Source organism: Desmodus rotundus, chromosome 9 (genome assembly GCF_022682495.2).
Source record: "Desmodus rotundus isolate HL8 chromosome 9, HLdesRot8A.1, whole genome shotgun sequence".
NCBI lineage: Eukaryota > Metazoa > Chordata > Mammalia > Chiroptera > Phyllostomidae > Desmodus > Desmodus rotundus.
The window spans coordinates 109,515,956-109,538,227 of NC_071395.1; the positions used below are offsets into that span (position 1 = coordinate 109,515,956).

Genomic DNA, 22,272 nt, shown 5'->3' on the forward strand with positions numbered 1-22,272 from the left:
TCGGCGCGGCCCCGCCTCCTGAAAAGAAGGGTCGGGGCGGGTTCTGGAAGGCTCAGACGCCGCGCGGGGCGGGGATTGGTCGGAGAGGTTAGTGCTTGAGCTCCTCGCAGGTCGCGGCTTCCCCCTCGCGGACCACCTGCTCTTTCCGCCCGCGCAGAGGTTTCTTGCGGCGCTCCCTCCAGCTTCCCGCTCTGCAGGGCTGACAAAAGGACTGGGTCGTCCCCGTCTCCGGCCCGGGACAGCACCCCGCGTCGCGCCGCTAAGGCGTCGCAGGGCGAGATGAGCGCGGACGCGGCGGACACGGCGCCCCTGCCCCGACTCTGCTGCCTGGAGAAGGGTCCGAACGGCTACGGCTTCCACCTGCACGGGGAGAAGGGCAAGGTGGGCCAGTTCATCCGGCTGGTGGAGCCCAGCTCGCCGGCAGAGAGGGCGGGGCTGCTGGCGGGAGACCGGTTGGTGGAGGTGAACGGCGAGAATGTGGAGAAGGAGACCCACCAGCAGGTGGTGAACCGCATCCGCGCCTCGCTCAATGCCGTACGTCTGCTGGTGGTCGACCCCGAGACGGATGAGCGGCTTCAGAAGCTGGGCGTCCAGATCCGAGAGGAGCTGATCCGCCCCCAGGAAGGGCCTGGGCAGGCCGAGCCGCCGGCCACCGCCGAGGAGCGAGGGGCTAGCAGCGAAAATGAGGCTCAGGCAGCCGTGCCGGAACCCCATGAGTCCGAGAAGAGCCATCCCGAGCGCGTAAGTGGGGGCCCGAGCCGGGCGGCGAGTTTGGAACAGCGGTTAGAGGGGCATCGGGGAGAGACCCAGGCGGCCCGCACGCCAAGCCCCGCGCCCGCCTTGTCTTTCTGAAACTCGATCCTCGAGGGGGAAACTGCTTCCGCCCGCCTACTGGGCGCACTGGTAGTTGCAGGCTTGGGGCCGCTTCCCACGACCTTCACCCCCTCTCCACACTGGGCTGGGACTCTGAGCTCTTGTGCCACATGCACCTCTTGTCCCTTGGCCTGTGGAAGTGGGAGTGAGGAGTGGCGGCTCAAAAGAGCTCAGCCCCATTTCCTCGGCTCTGTTGGTGGTGTGTCTACGCCGGTGTTTTGGGAAACCTCTAATTCAGCTCACTCTGCGGCTGGCTTCTCGGCCACCCTACTCCCAGTCCCCCCAGAGGTGCCAGCTTCCTCCACGGCCCCTGTGGGTGGTAACTGAAGTTGGGGTGAAGTGAGTTTGGCCCCGACTTCAAAGAGCTGAAGGAATAACAACCCCCTTTCTGCGCTGGGAAGGGAGGGCTGGGCTCTGTCCGCAGGTCTCCTCCAGCCTCCTGGTGTGTGTATCATTAACTTCAGCCGTCTGGACTTCATCCTCCTCCTGAAGTCCGGGGTGACTTTTAAGAAAAAGAGAGGAAGCCCCACCATCTCAGGGCGATGTGGGGGTGGGGTGCGGGTAGGTGGTGCAGAGGCTCTCGGGGTGGCGGCAGCGGCTCTGCCTCCCGGGAGGATTTATGATTCTCAGGAATGTGAGGAGTAAGCGCTAGCTTGTATCTGGGGGCGGGCGGGATCTCGGAGGAGGAGAAAGATGGCTGGGGGGAGGGAGTGGTCGAGTGGCCCTCTGCCGAGCAGGGGCCTGCGGAGCCCCCTGCGGGTAGGTGGTCTGCCCCAGGCATCAACTGCCTCACTCCAGTCCCAGGACAGCATGAAAGCTGGTTGCTTTTTACTCGTGTTTGGTGTTTCCCAAAACGATCCCAATGTCCCCAGAGAGTGAAGGGGGAGGTCTCAGGGTTCAGGCCTTGGGGAGCAGCTCCTCAGGGTCCATATGGCTTGCACCAGCTCTCCACCTGGTGGCAGCATGTGGCACAGGTGTCTGTGGTGTCAGCAGGGGCTTCCCCTGGAAAGGTAGAAGGCGGAGCCAGAGGAGCAACTGATGCAGTAGAAGAAAAGGAAGTGCTGTCACTAGGAGCCCTGTCCAGCCGCACTTGGGTGCCGGGAATGCCAGGGCCTCCGGGCTCCTACTTTCTGCCACTGCCAAGCTGGCATTCACAAGGGTGGGGCAGGGGCCAGAGCACCCCTGCCAGGGATTAGACACCAGGGAGTTGGAACCCATGACCTCTGGTCCCAGGCAGTTCACTTTGAACTTTGTGCTGAGTGCATTGATTTGCCATTCCTTGTTTTTGGACTTTGGCACTAGCACAAGTAACCGCCACGCCCCCACCTCTCACCGCCCTCACACGCACAAAGTTGCGTCATGTTAAGCTCCTCCCATTACCCTTTTGGTTTTGCTGCTGGGTGTGGGAGGGCCTGGGGGGTGGCAGAGGACCTAGCACATGCCTCCCCCCCCCCCCCCCCCCCCCCCCCCCCCCCCGTGCAGCCTTGGCTTCCCGCTCTCTAGGTGAGCGCAGAATCAGATTCCCCCAGGTGGTGGTGTGACACCTGCATTTCTGTCAGGCCAAGGAGACAGGAACAGAACCACCCCCCGTCCAGCCCGCCAGTCTTGGGAACACCGTCACCAGGCCTCTTGGGTTTTCGGGTCAACAAGCAAATCACAGAACTTCTCTGAGCCTTGATCTTTCTGTGAAATGGGAGGCCTTGGATTACAGTGACACCTGTCTTCTAGAAATTCACAATAATGGAAAGTCTTCACGCCCATATGCGATGCTGACTTGACCTCCTCTGTGCCCAGGCATTTGAATGCGAGCTCTGTGTGGCCACTGCCTCTAGTCTCATGCACAGCCTGTCTGCACTGTTAAACCCTCCAGTAGGAAATTGCTGTGAAACTTGGTATGGTGGGCTTGAAGGTGACCCACCCTGTCATTGCAAAAAAGTGTTACTAAATATCGTAAACTGTTTTCCTAAAAGGCCTCTCAGTGGGGGGCTTAGTTAAGGTATCTTCATTAGCTCTCATAAGTGAAAAAGGTGTTACTCGGAATAGTGCCATGTAAAAAGCGAGTAGCAGGTGACATCTCACTGGTAAGACCAGCCTGGGTCAGGAATGGCACAGGGCAGAGGGTGGGGGGTACCTGTAGTTCTGGTGTAGGAGGAGGGGGAGGTGTACTTCCAGCTCTGCCCACCTTTGGTGATGGCTTTCCCCACCTCCACCCCTGGGGGGAAGGGCAGTGGCACCCTGCTCACCGCCTTACAATCACAGGGGGGACCTAAACCCTTGAGCTTGGCGCCTGGCACCCTGGCGGCTGGGCAGGCCTAAGCCAGCTCAGCTGTACTTGCTGGGCCGCCTCCTAACCTCTCTAAGCCTCCGCTTCCTCTTGTGTAAGTCGGGGGGTGATAGTGCTGCCTTGCAGGGCTGGTGGGATTACTCAAGGATGTCTGTGAAGCTCAGTGCCTGGCACCAAGTGCTCAGAAAATGTTGGTTGTTGGTATTTGAATTAATAAATATTTCACAGTGACTGTTACCCCATCCATGGGGCAACTCGCCCTGGATCTGCCTCCCTTGGTAGACAAGCGCAGCTGTGGCCACACCTGGCACTCGGTATGTGCTCCGTTGGGGGTTGCTCCTGTTGGATAGTCACGTTGTCCGCAGCCCGTCACTGTCTGGCAGCCTTCCCCCATCGCCCCTCTCGTGTCCACCCCACCACACGGGCACACCATGTTGGCTCGCTTTGCAACTTCACACCTGCTCTCCTTCCGCCCCTCCTCCACTGGGCCGCTCTCTAAGGCCACTCACCTCCTCCCGCTCCTGAACTTACATCATTTATTGCTCTGAGCTCACAGGATTTGAATCCTCTGTTTATGATCTCCATCACTGCATGGTGAGTCCCCAGGGCAACACATGTGGCTTCTTTGTGTTTATATCCCCAGTGGTGTGCCTGGCGCCTGCTAGGGAGGGGCCCAATCAGTATTTCTGAATTAGTGAATGAGTGCATGACAGCCACCAGGGACCTTTGTCCTAAAATCATCTCAGTCTGGCGCAGTGGGGCCTGTTTATGCTTTGAACACACCCAGAGATCGGAGTTCTAGAAAGAACCTACCCATTCCTTTTTCTTGCCTACTAGCAGCTTCCATTTGAAAGCCAAAAGCCTGGCCTTTGGGGTCATCTCTGCCAACCCACAGGCTCTGGGGCCCTGCAAACCTCCGCCGCCACCTCTCTGAAATGGGACCCCAGCGCCTGTCCTGCAGGGTTTTTTTGGGGGGGGGGGGGTGAGTGCCCAGTTTGAGGTGGTTTCCTGCCAGACCTGACCCTGATTCCAGAGGCAGAGATGACGCAGGCACACCAGGTAACAAGGTGGGTGGATGGGGACAATTAGCTGGCAGCCTAGCAGCCTCATCCCCATTTCTGAGAGGACAGACCAGGGTTTGAACTGCAGGATGTTGGATTTGAAATGGACAGGGCGTGTGTTCTTTTGCAGCTGGTTCCTCCTCTTAAGCCACGATTCTGGGGTCTCTTTCCCCCCTGGTCTAGCTCCTGGTTCTTACCTTCAGGGGTGTGTCTTGGCACCAAGCTTACTCTGACTCCAGTGTCTGCCTGCACATCCATCTGGTCACCCATCCGGGTTGTGCTTGGGGACCTGACTCTCCAGCTGGGTGTCTGCCCGTCTAAGTGGCATACACTCAAGGTTGCTAGAACCATCTCCCTACAGCATCCAGGTCGCTGAGCCCTTTCGACCAGGACTCCCAGGTACTCCTGTCCCCAGTAGTGACCTTCATGCACATGAAAACAGCCTCGACCCTGAAGAGGCAGGCTCCTCAACCCATCCCTGCACATGGGTTGGGCTGGGTGGGGAGTCTGGTGACTAAGTCTCTACCTTCACCCCCAGATTCTAAGAATCCACCCTTGCTATCTCCCAGCTACCCAATGGCTCAAAGGGCTTCAAGGTTGGCCTTAACTGTTGGCCTTGGCCTTCCTCTCCCCATTCCTTGGGATAAGACAGACTCATCTTGTCCCCAGACCCCTAGGCACTGTTTAGGTTTCCGCCCTAGAAAAGGGCAAGTGATACAATTCCCTGAGGTCCAGGTTCAAAGTGCTGGTCTGTGCTGTGTGATTGCCCCGGTCTCTCCCTGTGCCCTGTTAGAAGGTCATGGGTGGGGATTTAGAAGAGTGTGTGGGGCTGACGGCCAAATGGACGAGAGCGAGACCTCCAGGACCTAAGCAGGCCATTGCCACTGCCCCTGGCAACACGTGGCCCTTAGTCCTTGAAACGCTCGAGTCCAGACTGAGAGGCACTGTGCGCGTGTAGCCCACACCGGACCTGGGAGGCCTAGAGCAAAGAAGCAGAGGAATAATGAATAACCTTTTACATGGATTCACGTTGAAACGATAATATTTTGGACGTAGTGTGTTGAATAAGATATTATAATTAGTTTCTCTTGTTTCTTTTTACTTTTTCATGTGGCTACTAGAAAATTTTTAATTACCTATGCTAAAAAACAAAATTCGACCAAGTAAATTTGAAGACCAAATTGGCTTTATTAAGCAATTCATGGGGTGGTGAACACACACTACAAGGCAGAGATGATGTGTTACAGGATTGTACACGTGAAACCTAAATAATTTTATTAATCGGTGTCACGCCAACAGGTTTCAATTTCTTTAAAAAGTGGTGCCTGAATTGGGCAGCATCCCGTTGAGCAACTAGCAGGGAGCTCTGAGGGGTTGTATGAAGTAGAGGGTTCTATAAAAACAAGGGTGGGGCAAGGGAATTGTTGACCAAAGAAGAGATTATTTGGGGGCCTGACATCTTTCCTGTGGGAAGGGATTTTATCACATATATTGCCTCTTCGTGCTTGCCCAGGAAATTCCATACTGGTTGATTAAGATTACACGTCTCGGAGAGGCTGAAACTGCAGTTGGATTAGGCATTAGGTCTAGGCCTAGTGTCCTGGGTTATTAGCATGAGTGATGCCATATTGGGCCTGTGGGTTTTTTTCCTTGAACACCTGCAGCACTGGCGTTGTATTTGTATTGGAAAGCACTGGTCTAGATCTGCGTTCAGAGCTTGCCTTCTCCTATCAGCTATGTGTACTTGAGCAATCGACTTGCTCTCTTTGAATGTGAGTTTCTTCACCTGTGAAATGAGGGCAGTAATTCCTTCCTTGCAAGGTTATAATTAGCTTTTAATGAGAAAATGCACACCAAGCCTTAGTGCGGTGCTTGGCACATAGTAAGTGCTCAGTAACAATAGCTGCTATTTGTTATTTCAATAGAGCCCCAATTTCACAAGCTCCCTAAAGGTTCTTACAAAGTAGCCTCTTGGGACAGCCCACAGTGTTAAATCCAGCGACTTCTGAGAGGAGGGTGCAGGATGAGGCAGGCTGGTGGTAGCGTGCCCGCCGGATAGGCAGGCTGGTGGTGTCCAGCCTGGAGGGTGGCCAGCCGGGCAGCAGCCCAGGTGCCCACCTTCTCCATCCCAGCCTTACCCAGCACTTGGGAGACCTGAGCCGAATTCTCCCTCAGGGGTTCTCTGGAGAGCACTAGGGGGAGAGAGCCAGAGGGGGACCCCTGGCTCAGGGGCCCTGCTTGGGGCTGTTGGAGAAGTAGCCCCACTGTAGTTTATGTCTCCCTCTGGAATCCCCCCTGCAGGGCTCCAGAAAAGTGCCTTTCCCCTGAGAAACAGGAAGTTTAAGATCACAGGCTAGGAGCAGCTCCCTTTTTGCAAATAGAGGTGTCTTAACAGTCCTCAGCCTGCCTAGAGCGTGCAGAGGTCCCGTAAGGTGAAATGGAGGCGCATCAGGGCCTGAGGGCACGGGTCAGTGGCAGCCAAGCCCTCTGGACCTCTCTGTGGGTTTGGGAGAGGATCCCTTCAGCCTAGAGCTGTGGACACCCGCCAGTGGTCTAAGCTCCTGGTCACTCCCCAGCCTGCCCTAAGGACAATGCCCCCATGTTCCCCAGTCACAGGTCCCCCGGCAGGGCCAGCTCTCTCCATCCTGGCTTCCTTGAAGAGCTGGCACCAGGCCCAGGCCTGTCTCCAGAGTCCTGTGGAATGGACTGAGCTGCCTCCCAGAGCAGCCGTGGCTCCTTACTCCCAGCACACCCTCCACCCCACCTCCACCAGAACAGCCAGGGCCCTTTCCCCCCATCGCCCCCGTCTCCTCACCCACCCTGGGGTTGGGGCCAGTTTCTCTGTATGAGGCAGCAGGGCACTGTTCTTAGGTGCATAAACAAGAGCCCTGGGCTGGGACTGGGCAGGGGGAAGGACAGTCTCAGGAGGTAAGGATCACTTTATTGTTCCCCTAGCCACCCTGGTTGTCTCCCTGCTCCTCCAGCTCGCCCCTTACGGGAAGCAACCTGGCTATTCCCTGTAGGGCTTTTCACCATGGCACTGGCCAGGGAGGGGCCCGGCCCCATGGGGCGTTGGCCCCCCAGCCATCCTCTGGGAGGAGGAATAGGGAGCGGCTCTGGGCCTACTCCCCAGAGACAGTCACTGGGATTAGGGTATCGACTTTCCCCAGCTTTCCAGGTGGCTGTTGGTGGTGCCTATTGAATTCCGTGCCCGCCATCCGCTCCCTGGGCTGCGTGGGTGGAGGTGACTGGGCGGCCACTTGGGGTGGGGCTGGGCTCCCTGGGGGAGAAGGGGGAGCAGAGGGGAGAGGAAGGCAGCCCAGCAGGCCTGGGACGGTGCCTGGAACAGCTGGAGAGCCTGAGAGTGGGGGAAGGCCCCAAGAGTGTGGAGGCAGCTCTCCTGGCAGGGTGTGTTCCAGAAAGTGGGTCTGGTGTTGCTGGGAGTGAGACTCGGACGCACCCGGCCCGCGCACTGCCCGCTGGCAACCATTGCCTCGTGCTCCTTCCCCTCGAATCCGGGTCTCTGCCAGGCTCCTTGCTGAGAGGACCCTGGGTGTTGCTCCTGAGCAGTCCTCATCCCTAGGGGGCCTGCCTGAAGCTCTGAACCCCTGGGACCATGTTCTCCCTGAAGCGACCCCCCACCCCAGCTCTGCACCCCTCAAGCACTGGCATGAGGCTCCTCCTGAACTCCTTGGGCCACACAGCAGGCCCAAGATGGCCTGGACATGCCATTTACCCTCTTCCCCCAGGATCCATCTGTGTGTGTGCCAGTTCTGGGGTCAAGGGGCCAAGCCCAGGCACAGTACCTGACCCCTCCTCATCTTCCCTCCCCCGCCCCGCCAAGGCTGCCTCCTGGGACCCCTGTCAGCACCAGCCTCCACCCAGAATGGGATGGGCAGACTCAGCAGCTGGCCAGACTCCTCCTGGGGACAGCTGAGGGAGGGGTGGAAGGCTGGGAGGCCCCCACGCCCTCCTGTGGGGAAGGAGGGTGCCTTCCAGGGACTTGGGAAGGAGGGGTGCTAGATGGGTCTCTGTAGGTATCTGAAAACTTCAGAAAACTACCTGGGGTTTGCTACCCGGCTGCCCAGCCACCCACAGAGAGCGATGGGGGTGGGACCCAGTGCAGGGGAAGGGAGCTGCGGGGAGCCCCTCAGGCTGTGCCCCTTATTTCCTCCATTCTCAGGACTTGGTGCCAGCAGAGGGGAATGGGGCTCAAAGCAGCCCTTCCGGGTTTAAGGGCAGGTCACCAGGCAAGGGGTCCTGGGGGAAAGCAGAGGGTCAGTGCAGGGACCTGGAACACAGACCTGGGCCCAAACGTGGGCATCAGGGGACAGCTGGGGCAGGCTGCTCCCCGCCCCCAGCCCAGGCCTGCTCACTGGCCCTGCCAGCACCTGTCCCCAGCTCAGGCTTAGCTCTGGCTACCAGAGAGCTCTGAGCACCCGGAAGGAAGGCTGTGGTTTCATCAGCTCCCAAGCCCCTCCCAGCAGAGACTGAGGCACCTCATGGAGAGACTGTTTACGACTCCTGCTGAGTCCCCCACTCCAAGTGGGCCTCCTCCAAGTCTGGACTTGGGTGTCTAAGGGCCAGCCCACAGATGGTGGAAGGGACATGGGCTCCAAGTGGAGACAGGGTTGGAGTTTTGGCTCCTCCACTGTAAAGTTGAGTGACGTCAGGCCGTGGACATAACGTCTCTAGTCTCAGTTGCCCCATCTTGCAAATGGTTGCTATAGGAAGGCTCTTTGGCGGGGCGCCCAGGGAAGGCAGAGGCTTCAGAGCTGCCCACCCCCCTCCCCACTCTTAGGGCCACTGTGGAGCTCAGCCCTGCTGGGGCAGAAAGCTGAGCCTGCCCTGGTGGTGGCAGCTGGTCAGACCTGTTCCTGCTCACCTGGCCTGGGGGAGGGCATGCTGGCAGCTTTGCCGAGGGATTAGCTTGAGGGGAGAAGAGCCTCGCTCACACCCGGAACAAGATCCCGGAGGGCTGTGGCTGGCCTGCCAAGCAGGCTTCGGCTGGGCATGCCAGTGTGGGTGCTGCCAAGCAGGAGGGAGTGTGGAGGGCTGGGGAGAAGGGGAGCCCTGGGGCCTGTCGCCTAGATGAGGGTACCCAAAGGCCCAAGTGTCAGCTGTCCTTCCTGTCTCAGCCTCTCCACACCCCCCGTCAACATCCGGAAACAGAAAGATCTGCCACTGCAATTAAAGGAAAGCAATGTCACCCTCTCTGGCCACCCCCTGAGAATGGAGGGGTGGGGACTGAGCAGCATCGCGGATGGCACTGCCTCCTGGGGCTGGCAAGTTGGGGCAAGTGGGCTGGAAGCCCTCTTCACCTTCCCCACCCATCCTTTTGCCTTCTCCCCTCCCCGCTGGGGACTGGGGTTTCAGAGCAGCCTGGCACCCCACCCCCCAGAATCTCACTTCTCACTTTCATTTGACTGTTCATTAGTAGGCGTAACCGTGGGGAAGGCAGGCACAGGGGTTTGCAGGTGTTGGGTGTTCCCTGGTAAGTCACCTTGAGCGAGCCTGGGGCAGACGGCACTCAGGTGGTCTCAGTGAGGACCCTGAGGCTCTCAGAAGGACAGGACTTCCCCAGGTCACACACACAGAGGGGAAGCTGGAACCCGGGCCAGGGCCTTGGCTCCAGCCATCGCTCGTTGCCTGGCATCTTGGGGGTAACCCAGAGCTCACAGGCTGGCTGCTATGGCCCTGCCCCAGGCCAGGGTGTACGGGGAGGGGGACCCCGAGGCAGTCGTGGTGCTCGGGCTCCCGTTTCCTGCCTGCTCTGTCAGGTACATGGGCCCTAGGGCTGCAGCTTCTAAGCCCAGCTGCATCAGCTGGACCGAGGACAGTGAAACCGTCACCACTGCTCCTTGCAGACCAACAGGATCCCTGAGGTTCTCTTGCTGCCTTTGCCCTCTCCGCTACACTCGTCTCGGTTCTGCCAGTGGAGTGTTCTTGTCGTGCCCAGACCCCTGGCTGCACCGCCCCTTGGCCTGTGGTCATTGGCCACCAGCTCCCTTTGGCCGGGCCACTGGGCTTGGCAGGGAGAGACGGGAGCTGGGGAGCTGGGAGCCATGGGTGAGAAACTTTACTGTAAACATGCTGGCTTTCAGTAAACACCTGGCCCTGCCTCCTGCTGCACAGGGGAGCCCAGTGTGGCTGCGACCGTGGCCCGGACAGGAGGCTTTATCGAAAGGGCACAGGCAGGTCGCTCTTGGGCACTCGGACATGCCGCCGAGACAGTTTTCACCATCCTCCTACAAAGAGGCTAGGGTTCCCCATCCCATGTCTCAGGTACCCAGCCAGGCTGGCAGAGGTGCACCTGTCACCCCCGAGGAGGGCCAGACTGAGCCCTGGGTTGGAGAGACAAGATAGCCATCTAAATGGAATGTCCTCAGAGGAGGGGCTTGAGCTGACCTGTTCCCACTTCTCATTCGCCGGGAGAGGGAACTGAGGCTTGGACGGGGGCCTTGTTGCCCAGGGCCACCTCCACAGTTTGCTGCCACGCAGGATCTCCACGCAGGTCTTCTGAGGCCCAGGCCAGCATTCTCTCTGTTGCAGTGTAGGGTCTCAGCAGATCTATTATCAGAGCTTCCTTGGTGTGAGCTGGCATCAGGCACAGGGAGAGTGGGACCCAGGACACTGTGGAGTGACAGGGACCCTGCTTTATCCCCCCAGCGTGAGCTTCGGCCCCGGCTCTGCACCATGAAGAGGGGTCCCAATGGCTACGGCTTCAACCTGCACAGCGACAAGTCCAAGCCAGGCCAGTTCATTCGGTCGGTGGACCCAGACTCGCCTGCCGAAGCCTCAGGGCTCCAGGCCCAGGACCGTATTGTGGAGGTAAGGCTTCTTGTCTTCTTCCCAGGTTCCTCCTTCCTGACTCCCTCCCCACAGATACAGCCAGCTCCCAGGGCAGCCAGCACACCACACCGTGGGCTCCTTGGTTAGCCCCTGATGCAGAGATGCCGGAGGGAGAGGTGGTGGGTGGGCAGGAGGGAAGGAAGGAGGGAGGGAAGGAAGGAAGGAAGGAAGGAGGGAAGGGAGGGAGGGAGAAAGGAAGGGAGGAAAGAAGGAAGGAAGGAAAGGATGTGTGGGCAAAGGGAGTGACTTCTTTCCCACTCCCACCTCCCCTGGGCCCTTCCTCACTGAGCAGACACACCTGGCAGCCCATGATTGGCCCACCCATCCAGGTAGACATCCGGGGCCACCCTTAGGATTTCCTGCCACCTGCATCCTCTATGCCAAGCACGGGGTGGAGTGGGAGGACAAAATCCATCTCCCAAGTGAAGCTGTTAGGCAGGGAGGAAACACGAACCAAATGCCTTGGGCGGGTCCCAGAATCTCAGCCCTAGAACCTTAAAGCTGGAAGATGAGCTCTCCCAAGGCTTCTCATTTTACATGTGAGCAAACCAAGGCCCAGAGAGGGAAGTCAGACAGCAAGGACGCGGAGAAGCTGGGGTCCAGCCCAGGCCTCCAGACCCTCCCCGGCCTGTCTGTCCCAGCTGCGTTTGTTTAGTCTCGTCTGGATATTTTCTTTGGCTTTTCCCATGTGTCCTGCGTCCTTCTGACTGTCAAGTGGGAGGACCACTTGGCCTCCTTCAGGACTCCACAGGCAAGGGGGCCTCGGTGTCCCCAGATTGCCAACTGGCTGAGGACAAAGAGGACCGCTTGCACCTCCTTGCCCTGCGCCCCACCCCCCACCCCCAAGAACTGAGAGCTATGCTGGTAACCTCGCCCCAACCCCCAGGTGAACGGGGTCTGCATGGAGGGTAAGCAGCACGGGGACGTGGTGGCTGCCATCAAGTCTGGTGGGGATGAGACCAAGCTGCTGGTGGTGGACAAGGAGACCGACGAGTTTTTCAAGAAATGCAAAGTGATTCCATCTCACGAGCACCTGAACGGTGAGCTGGGTGGGGTGGCTAGAGACCCCCAAGCCAGGGATGCTGGCCGGGTGCTGGACTTGACTGTGCCCCGGGTGAGGGGCGACGGCATCCTGCTTCGCTGCTCCCTTTCTCCCCTTCAGGGTGGCCAAGGGGTGTGGAGTGGGAGAGAGCAGGGCCCAACTAGTGACAGGAGAGGAAGCAGGATCCGCCTGGGTTTTCTGAGGACGGCATGTGACAAGTGAGCTGGCAGAAGGGATGGTGAGAAGGGACGGAGCTGCTGCTTCCCGGGCCAAAGCTGTAGCACCAAAAGGAGGCCCAGCCCCTCCACCCCCAGCACATTTTCAGGGCAGTGCTGAAGCAAGGAAAGGGTTAACTCTGGGGAGGCTTCCAGCCTTTGCTTGGTGAGATCAGAGTCCAATGGGGGCCCAGTGCCTCCCCTCCCTGCTTGCAGGTTGTCTTGGAAACCCAGGCTTGCTGGCTTTAAAGAGCAGCGGGTCCCCCCTCTTCCCCTGCCCTCCCCATCCCCCCACCCTCCTGCCAGGCTTGGCACCTCCCCTTGCCCAACCCCAGCTAAACGGGGGGCAGGGCTACTACACCAGAGCAAGGAGGAGCTAAGTAGCACTCTACTCCCTGACCTGCACTTTCTTCCTGGGAAGGTGGCTGGGGGTTTGGAATGGCACCTCTTTGCTCTTTGCAATGGGTGGAGCCTCCCGGAGGGTGTAAAGCAGGGTGGGGTGGAGGGGTCTGCATGAAAGCCCTCATGTAGGCTGGGATCCCAGGCTGGAGGAGCCCAATGGGGAGGCCCCGTCCCTATCTAGCCCAATCTAGGGTGCTAGGGGTCACTGGAAGGGGGAGATGGGTTAGTTGGGAGTCCCTAGCAGACTTGGCATTGGAGATGGGAGGCCACCTCCCCCTTGTCTCCCAAGTTCATGGAAAGCAGGTAACTTGGATAATCCCCTTCCTCAGCAAGGGGGACACTGAGACCCAGAAAGCCCCAGCCTTGCTCTTGGAGGCATGACATGAGGAAGACACAGCTGAGGTCCGGATTCCACTCGGCCCTTCAAATGCATCCCCCACGTCTTCCAGTCTTCCCCCTCAGTGCCAGTCATCAGCCCCCACATCCCTCCCTCTCTGTCTCTGTCGGGGTGGGAAGGGCCCTGAGAGTTAGGGTGATAGCAGCCTCCAGCTGACCAGAGAACCTGCTCGGGGACAGGTCTCCCCAGTGTCCCTCCTGGTTTCTCCAGGGTGGTGTCTTCTACCCATTCCTCCCAACAGATGTAACTGGGGGTGCCCCATAGAGAGGGATGGTCCCCAGCCCTGCGCGGCCTCCAGGGCTTTACACTGACCACTGTGAGGCAGCCAGGAGCTGGTGGGGAAGGGCTGGCATGGGGGCGGTGGGAGAGTGAGTGTCCCTGTGTCCTCAAAGTCCCCTGCCTGGCCCCTGCGGGGAGGCGGAAGGTGTTAGAAGGAAGGAAGAGGGGAGAGGCAGGCGAGCCTGACCGCCTGGGCCTCGGCCAGAGCACGGGGACTGATGGGCATGGATGTTTAGCTGAGAGTTCCGAAGAAACCCGTCCAGGCCAACCAGCCCCCCTCATAGCCACGTGGGGCCTCTGCCCTGAGTGAGCCCAGGGAGGGCCACTGCAGGCCGGTGTTCTCTCCCTGCCCCATCCTGGCCAGTAGGAGCTGGGATTCTAGGCTGCCAGCTGGAAATTTCAACCCCATCTGCTTTTCTCGGGCAGCTCAGGACCGACCCATCAGTGGTTCGAGAGATTCATTCAGTAGGCAGAGACCAGCATGTTTAATGAAACTGGACAGACTGTATCAAAGAGCACTGGGATGAGTGAGGGTGAGGTTTGGGGGGCTGTGGTAAAGGCAGGTCCTTCTGGGAACGCTTCGTTACACTCACACACTTCTTTCGTGGGTGCTGGGTTATCAGAGTGTTGCTGTATTTGCAGTGGGCTGCAGTCAAGACTGGGAAACAGGGACCCAGGGAAGAGGATCTGGCCCCGGGCCTGCCCCGCACCTTTCACCTCCTCGCCATGCTCCGCCCAGCCAGCACTCCCCCAGCTTCTGGACTCACCTCTGCTTTTTTCCTTCACTAGGTCCCTTGCCCGAGCCCTTTACCAACGGGGAGATCCAGAAGGTAAAGACAGACCCCGAACTCTTCTCCAGCTCCCAGCCCAGGGGTTGCAGGAGGAGGGCGGAAGGTGGCGTGGGCGGAAGCACAGCCTGTGTCTGTTTCAAACTCCGGTTTCCAAAGCGCTCCCTCCTGAGCCCCACGCTCCGTACCTGCTGGTGTGCCCGCCTAGGACCAGGCTGTATGCAGCAAGAGGCCTGGCACGCCCCTCTGCAGTCCACCATCCTGGGAGATAGGCCCCACCTCCAACTCCCCGCCATACAGAAGAGGCCATTCTTCCCCCCAAGAACAGAGCTTCAGTGTCTGGCCGCATGCTGCCCGTTACTTCCAGTCTGGGTTGGAAGAACAAAGCCCCTCAGCCCCTCCTCCCTTCCAAGCAGAAGGGAAGGGAAGGCAGTGGAGGATAGGGAAGGGATGTCAGGGCCCGCTGCCAGCTGAGGCCACAGGGGAGCCCAGGCAGGGTTCTGAGTGCCAAGCTAAGCTCCGGCCAAGGCCTTTGCTCAGGGACAGACCCACCGACCACAGAGGGAAGCTCTCTGCAGGGTCTGCTTAAAATCTGCCCTATACCAGGGCCTGCTGCCGGGGGACCTGAACCTTCTGGCTCCATCTGTGGGTATAGAACCTCACTCACCTTATTTCTTCAAAGCCCTTCTTGGCTGCTTTGGGGTCACAGTTTCAGGATTCCTGGGGTCAAGTCCAAGTGATACTCAGGTGGGCCACAGGAGATTCAGGGAACAACACAGGGGTTTCCCGTGCCAAGTGGAGGCCTCCAGTGTCTCCACGCCCCAGGAGGCCCCTCCTTGGTCACTGGCCCAAAAGGCAAGTCAGTCCTAAGGGCTGATCCCTCAGTGGTCCCTCCCAGCCTGGAAGCAGGCTGAAGTCCCCCTCCAGCCAGCTCAGGCCTTCCGCTGTGGGGTAGGCGGCAAGGGCTCAAGTGGAGTTCTCAGACGAGTGACCTGTCTTCCCTGGAATGTCCCTTTCCTGCTCAGGACTTCCCCAACCCACCCCCCACCACCCCACACCTGTCCTCTCTCTGCCAGGAGAACAGTCGTGAAGCCCTGGCCAAGGCGGCCTCTGAGAACCCCAGACCAGCCCTAGCGAGATCTGCCTCCAGCGACACCAGCGAGGAGGTAGGCGGGCCGGGTGGGTGAGGATTGGCACTGAGTTGCTGGTACCCCATTCCCCAGCCACACTCGTGCCTGGCACGCCAGTCTGCCCTGGAGGTCACATGGTGGGCCAAATTCTGTTCCTGTGACCTGGCTTCCCTGGGCACTGCCCCAAGGGAGCCACTGCACCGAGCCGGAAGCCCAGGGCACCACGCCGGGCACTAACTCCCGCTCTCTGCCTTCTCTCCTCTACAGCTGAATTCCCAAGACAGCCCCAAGAAACAGGACTCCATGGTACCCTCATCTACCTCCTCTTCCTCCTCTGACCCCATCCCGGACTTCAACATCTCCCTGGCCGTGGCCAAAGAGAGGGCCCACCAGAAGCGTGGCAACAAACGGGCCCCGAAGATGGACTGGAGCAAGAAAAACGAACTCTTCAGCAACCTCTGAGCACTGGCCCCAGCCACCCAGGAAGCTAGAAAGGCTAGGCCCGCACCCCGACCTAACTCCCTCTCCCTCCTCCCACTTAACCTCCAAATGACAAACCAATCAGCACCAGCATCTCCCCTCCTGGCAAACCTGATTTTTCTAGAGAACCATGTTATTCCTTTACCTCTGAGAAAGTGAATGTTTTCCTATCCTAACCCCAGTCAAAAAGCAGACTCCATCCCCTCCTCTTCCTGAGTGCTTCAGCCCACCAGGTGTCCCCTTGCCACCACACCTGGGACTCACTGGGACCTGCACCAAGCAAGGATCAAGGGACCAGGCGAGAGGTCGCGACCCCAAGTGATGACCGGGCCTAGGGTGGATCTAGGACTGGGATTGCAGCAGCCGCATCACCCCAAGGGCTGTGGGGTGGGCATCTTATTTTCGTTCGTTTGATTTTAAGAGTGCAGTATCGCAGAGTAGAGGGTTTTTTGTCTCCCAATTAACGTGATTTTCCAGGCTGTTGCACTCGAGCCTAGCAGCAGCCTCGGCCTTAACCTTCTGTTTCTACTCTCAGTGCAGAAACCCCGGCAGGTGGGGGGGCGGTTTGGCCACCCCTTGCCCAGCCCCGAGCCAGACACCACTATTGTAAGGAAACTTCATCAAAATCCAACTGGTTTCTCCAAACCACCGCAGCCTCTGTGTCTTCCTTGAGAAGTCCTCGCCTTGAGAGAGGGGCAAACCTGTGTCCCCAGTGGCCCCTGGCTGGGAGGGCAGGGTACAGCTGGAGGGAGAGAATGATCTAGGGCTCCCTGGGGCCCCAAGCCTGGGAGTGGGAAGTGGGTGACTTTAACCAGAGGGCCTTGGGCCGGTTTCGAGCTATCCTGGCAGCCCCACCCGCCCAGCTTCCCTGTGCTTCCCCGGGTGGTCCACGTGCACAGGCAAACTGAGGCCTTCGCCAGATGTCAATCCAGGGGCAGCCGAGCCCAGACCCACAGGCTGAGAGGGCTCTGAGCCTTCCTCCAATTTCAGGGGCTTTGGAAATGTGAGACCTGCTGGAGCCTGACAGGGTGCGTGAAGACTTGGCTTTAATCTCTTCACCCTCTGTCAGTGGGGTGCAGGATTCCCAGGGGTGGCTGGAGCTGGCGCCGGCCACTCTATCTTATCTGGCCATGGACCTGATTGGAGGCCAGTTGTCCAGGCCTACAGGAAAACAAACCCGGCCATTGGGGCCCCAGGACGTGCCATGTGGCAGGAGGGGTGCGGGGGACTTGCCAAGGGTGAAGCACCCTGCTCCTCCAGGAGAGGCCCTTCATGCCTCTGGCACTTGCAGAGGTCTGCCAGGGTGCATGGAGAGAACTGAGGCTGCCCGGCCAGGAGCTTCCAGGCAGGTGATCAGGAGGGGCATTAGCCTCGGGCTACTCTGCACCCAGCCAGGAAGCCTCAGAAGCTGGCGGGTTCCTGGGACTGAGGAGAACAAGGGAGACCCTGAACCAGGTAGGGGACCTGTGGAGGAAGAATCTGTCACTTGGCTTTTTCAGCCTTTTGTTTGGGTTTCTGTCCCAAAACCTTATAGCACCAATCACCCTGGGCCTGGCCTGCCCTGACCCCACCCTTGCCTCTAGGCTTTGACCCCTGGTGGAGATACCTACAGGAGGTGAGCAGGCCTGCGGGTGTCCCACTAGGTCACCTGCTAGGCGGGGAAGCCCTGAGAACCTGGCCTGGGCGGAAACTGCTGGCGTGGGCTGGGGCGTGGTTTGAAGAGGCCCCAGCCAGCACAGTTTCCACCTAGGATTCAGGCGCCTTAAGATTCTAGTCTTTCCCAAGCATGGTCCGCTGTCAGACGCCAGGGTTGAAGGGACTGCGAGCTGGGACCCTTGGCCACAATGCTGGCTCTGCCATCACGAGCTCAGAAGCCTTAGGCAAGCCGCCTCAACCTGACTGGGACTGGTTCTTGAAAACGCCCTTGCTGCCTTCACCAGCCTCTTCCACGACCATGTTTTGAAACATGACTGGCCTTTCTTGACGGCTGCCCCACATTATGACAGGGCATGAGGACAGATAGATATCACTGGGTGTCCCCTGCTCTCTGAAGTGGCAGTCCTGGCCCTGCTCCACCTGTTGAGCACAGGTTGCCAGGCTGCCACGCCATCCCGAACCTGTGCCTCTGGTGCCCCCTTGTGGCCTTGACAGGTGCAGCTGCTCCCAGAGGTGGAGGGGTGAGGAGTGGAGAGTGGGAGGCCCACAGGGGCGCTCTCCTGCCACAACGAACTGTATCCAAAACTAACTAAAAACTGGCCCAGAGAAGAGAAAGGAGGAGCAAGGATTCTTGCCCACTTTCCAAGCCACCTGTCTCCTAACAGGGCCGACCTCATGCATTACCAAACCACCCAGGGACACACCCAGCCGGCCCTGTGGCCCCTCGCTGGTCTGGATAAACGCTACAGGCAGGCCTCCTGGCAGCTCGCCTCCGCCCGGCCCAGTGAGGAAACAGGACGCTGTCCGTTCAGTGTGCTTTACTCCCGGCCAAGGCCTCGGCCGAGTGGCACCCCTGGCCTTTCAGGGGGGCCCGTTCACCAGGCTCCCCTCCTCTCCGGCCCTACCTCCGCCCTGCTCCTCCCATGGGTTCATGCCATCCACTCCAGGTTCCAAGAGTCAGTCCAGGCCTGGCCAGGAGAAGGGGACCCCTGCGGTCACTCAGCCACACTGCCAGCCTGGGAGGCCAAGACAAGCTGAGCCCAGTCTGAAGGGCCCCGAAGCTGGCTCCCGGCCTGGAGAGGCGCTGGGAGCCCTCTGCCCCCAGGCCGTGTGTTCACCCGCAGCAGCAGGGCTCTGTCTGCGGGGCGCCTAGCACCCCGCTCCGTAGGGCCTCTCTTCCACATGGCTGGTCTGCTCCAGCAGCCACCGCCGCTCCGGCTCGCTCATCGTCAGTCTGAGTGTAACCTCCTGGAAGACACTGCTCACTGCCACCTACAGAAGTCAGAGGTCAGGCTGGCTACGTAAGTCACAGCCACACGCTCCACCCGCAGCTCCACTGCTCAGACCCAGGCCCCGCCCTCCTGCCCACCTCATCCTTACCGGCTCAAAGTGAAGTTTTTGGAACATCCGGAGGCTCGGCTCATTTTCTTGCCCGATTTTCGCCTCAAACTTGGTTAGACCTAGCCTGGTCACTCCTCCCAGAGGAGACCAGAGAGAGAGAGAAGCTGTGGGAGGAAGGTCCCTCCAGCGCCCTCTGCCCCTCCTGTCTCAATTTGCAGTGGAGCCACTGGTACTTCCCTCCCCTGCCCCCTAGTCCCCACCCCACCCCTCTCACCCCCGCCCCCCACCCCCCCCTGCTGCCTTCGACCTGAAGAAGGCTCGCTCCCAACACGCCCGAGGCCCACACCTGAGGCCTGGCCGCCTCCTAGTGTCCGCTCTGACTTCCTTACCGTAAGACATCATCATGAGCACGGCCTCGGTGCCGAAGCCCTTGCCCCTGCAGCCGGGCTCTAGGAGAAAACAACCATCCCTGACGCCTGTGCCAGGCTCCACAGCGGGCCCTGAACAGATACCATCTCCTTTAGTCCTCACAGTTCTGTGAAGTTTGTAAACATTAGTACCATTCTGCAGATGAGACCGGTGCAGAGGAAGGTCAATGACTCACCCAAGGTCTCACAGCTTGACAACACCCTTAACCTCAGCGTGCTGCCTTATGAGGAGTCGAATGGCCTCTTAGGAGAAGGCTAAGGGCCAAGAAGGACACAGAAACTAGACAGGCTCCTCCTGCAGCATGGGAAGATGCTCCGGGGAAGATCAGCTATTTGGGGGTGGTCTGAGGGTCCCCACCCCCAAAATGGGGTGCAGTGAAGTTTGAAGACCCTAAATCCAAAGACTGAGTTCACACCTAAGTGTAAGACAGGAACAAAGTCAGTTGGCAGTCTGCCCCAATCAGGTGCTGGGCTCACCAATGCCAAAGCCCCCCATTGAGCTCTCTGAGGTCCCTATGCAGTCTCGGCTGCCTTAAGGTTCAGCAGCTCCTCGGGCCAGAACGGAGGGAACCTAGCACCAAGTGGAACGAACCTGCAATCATGACCTCAACCTCCCCCAAGGAGGGGTCCCCTAGGTCTGTGAGGAAGAGGTTCACATCTCCCGCCATGCAGCTCTCTTCGGTGGCATCTGGCTGGGCCTGCCACCTCTCTGCATCCAGCACGATGAAGGTGCACTCTGAGGAGGGAGGCGACAGGGTTGTTATCCACACTCCCCAAAGAAGTGCAGTGAGGACAATCTTCCCACCCAACCCAGAGAACTTCCATCGTCTCCGAGTCTGGCAGGAGAACAGGGGGGCCAGAGCTCCCTTCGGCTGGTGGAACAGCCCTAACTCTGCCTCTCGCAGGAAATGACGGCCTTCTCCAAACAGCAAGTGTATTCTCAGACAGCGGGGCACCCAAAGAAGAGCAGTAACCCCACTGGGCCTGCAGCAGAAGATATGAGGGATGGGGCCTCAATTATAGCCTGAGCCCAAACTACTTCCTTTACATCCTTCCAAGCCTGGCACAGTGAGTGGGGAAGAAGACGGAAGCATCAGCCAGAGGGAACAGCTTCAGTGGGTATGAGAGTATGAGGGTTTCAGGCTTCTCACGAAGTGCTTTCCACAAGGTTTCCACGCCCTCAGAAGGGCTACTGCTGGCAGTGAGAATGGGAGGGGCCCTGGAGACTGCCTCTGGAGTCCGCCCTCCCACCACCAGCCCAGCCCAGGGCCCCCTCTCCTCACTGTCTGCGTCTTCCCGCCAGCTGCGCTGCATCGCATATTCTTGCTCCAGGGTCAGAGGCTCAGAGGCTGTCAAACGCTGCAGCTCCTCTGACTTCATCCACTCATGGTACCTGCGGGGACAGAGGGGTGGCCTTCAGCAGGCAGGACTGATCCAGAAGCATGGATCTGACACTACGAGATGCAGAAATGGACGGCAGAAAGGAGAACCCCTTAAGTAGCCCAACACCGGGCTCATAGGAGACCCAATGAGAGGGTTATAACTGCTCCTAAGGCAGAGGGCCACAGGCACAAGACCTAGAGGCAGGCCGGCCCTACAAGAGAACAGCAGGAGCGGACAGTGCTATCCGTCCAGCTTCCTGTCCTGTCTCTCCGGTCCGTGTGAAGGAGCAGTCTGAAACCAAACATTCCTTGAATTCCTGAAGGGAAGTATAGGGCAAGCCAAGCTCAGCAAAGAACGCTGGATCGGTCTCCACAAAGGCCAGGCACAAGGAACCCCCCAAAAAGGAAAACGACAAGTAGAGAATACACCCCTACAACACCACCATGCCAGTCTACCAGACTTTGCCAAACTGCCCCCATGTTGGGACTGCCAGAGTCCCACCTGGCCACTCAGGCCTGGCCTTTCAAAACAGGAGACAGCAGACCAATCCATCAGCTCAGTGTTATGACAAGGTAACATTAAGTCTCCAAGAACTGAGCACATTCACTGGCATCAAAGGAATGTCATTAATTTACAATCAAGTGAGAAGACAATTTCTTTTTTTTTTTTCTTACACACATTCATCAGGGAATAAAATAATTCCCTGCTAAAAGGCCAAAAAGGAAGCTGAGAGGGTGAAAGGGAAAAACAGGGGTGGGTCTTTTGCTTCATTATTCGCTTTTTCCTGTTTGTAATCACATCTCACACCAATGCGCCTTAGAGGAAAGCGCCTCTGAAATTTGGGCTAAGGAGATCTGACCCTCCTCGCTGCACCTTGGAGAGCCGGCTTGCACCCCTCTTCAGGTGGAACAGTTACCTAGGCACGTGCTCTGCGGTGTAGGGTACCAGCACCACCTTCTTCCCCAGCAGCAAGATGTTCTGATTTAACCTCATGGTGGCAGCCTGAGGGTAGGGAGGGCAAGACTTAAAGACCCTGAGTTCCCTCCCACATAGGGTGGGAGCCCAGGCTCAACTCGCTAACTGCCTCCTAGGGCTGAGTTATGAGCAGAGCCTTTCCTTCCAAACATTTCAGAGAACGGGGCGTCTCAACCCCTTGCGAGAAAGGGAGCCAGGCTGGTTAAGGACAGTGAAGCAATCCTTCACTCGCATCTTCAGAAACCAAGCTTGAGCTACCATTTCTGATCTTTCCTTCCACCCCGCCTCCCAGTACTCTGATGCCTCACACCCGAACACCAAGCCTTATCCCCAAAGCGCCCATCACTTGCCCAGTCCTGAGGCTCCGCCCCAGGATCCATATCCAGCCCCGCCTTCAAACCTATTTCCAATCACCCTACTGGACTGTGGCCCTCGGTCTTCCCCACCTTCCAAATCCGGTCAACCAGGCCCCTTCAGGGTAGGCGGACTTGAGTTCCCAGCCCTCTTCCCTTCGTGCGGAGCTACAAGTCACCCTCCTCTACCCTCACCCCGCACCCCAGCCACCGGGGTCCGGGACAGCCAAGTTCACACACTTCCTCCAACGACAGCGTCCCTAGCAAAAGGTGTGAGCTCTGACAACCAGCCCACTCGACCGACGGCCGCCCCTCCCGCAAGCGCGTCGCGGA

At 58.8% G+C, this 22,272-nt stretch overlaps 2 protein-coding genes across 10 annotated transcripts; one reads left to right on the forward strand and one right to left on the reverse strand.

Annotated features, from left to right (window-relative positions):
* The first annotated feature begins 39 nt into the window (after positions 1–39).
* On the forward strand, positions 40–15,979 carry NHERF1 (NHERF family PDZ scaffold protein 1). Its single transcript, XM_024553638.4, has 6 exons — positions 40–741; positions 10,888–11,049; positions 11,957–12,110; positions 14,195–14,235; positions 15,270–15,359; positions 15,591–15,979. Exons 1-6 carry the CDS (start codon positions 280–282, stop codon positions 15,783–15,785), a joined length of 1,104 nt encoding a protein of 367 aa, XP_024409406.2. The 5' UTR covers positions 40–279; the 3' UTR covers positions 15,786–15,979.
* A 382-nt stretch (positions 15,980–16,361) lies between these two features.
* On the reverse strand, positions 16,362–22,268 carry NAT9 (N-acetyltransferase 9). Of its 9 annotated transcripts, none has more exons than XM_045190078.2 (7): positions 22,180–22,268; positions 21,528–21,613; positions 20,512–20,621; positions 19,821–19,964; positions 19,190–19,300; positions 18,840–18,934; positions 16,362–18,731 (listed from the first exon to the last, which is right to left on the reverse strand). In XM_045190078.2, the coding sequence occupies exons 2-7, from the start codon at positions 21,602–21,604 to the stop codon at positions 18,609–18,611; spliced, it is 660 nt and encodes a 219-aa protein (XP_045046013.1). In that variant the 5' UTR covers positions 21,605–21,613; positions 22,180–22,268; the 3' UTR covers positions 16,362–18,608. The 9 variants fall into 9 exon arrangements, 8 of the variants coding, with proteins under 8 accessions (XP_045046013.1, XP_045046017.1, XP_045046016.1 ...); XM_045190082.2 differs by having other exon boundaries at positions 19,190–19,249; positions 22,135–22,264; XM_045190081.2 differs by having other exon boundaries at positions 22,135–22,264.
* Between the last annotated feature and the right edge of the window lie 4 nt (positions 22,269–22,272).

Coding starts and splice junctions, on each gene's coding strand:
- NAT9 (XM_045190078.2), bottom strand. CDS start 21,604: ATGAGGTTAAATCAGAACATCTTGCTGCTGGGGAAGAAGGTGGTGCTG. Junction 19,301..19,820: donor GGTTGAGGTCATGATTGCAG/GTTCGTTCCACT, acceptor GTATCTGTTCAG/GGCCCGCTGTGGAGCCTGGC. Junction 18,935..19,189: donor GCTCATGATGATGTCTTACG/GTAAGGAAGTCA, acceptor CTCCTCTGGGAG/GAGTGACCAGGCTAGGTCTA.
- NHERF1 (XM_024553638.4), top strand. CDS start 280: ATGAGCGCGGACGCGGCGGACACGGCGCCCCTGCCCCGACTCTGCTGC. Junction 742..10,887: donor AGAAGAGCCATCCCGAGCGC/GTAAGTGGGGGC, acceptor TTATCCCCCCAG/CGTGAGCTTCGGCCCCGGCT. Junction 15,360..15,590: donor CCAGCGACACCAGCGAGGAG/GTAGGCGGGCCG, acceptor TCTCCTCTACAG/CTGAATTCCCAAGACAGCCC.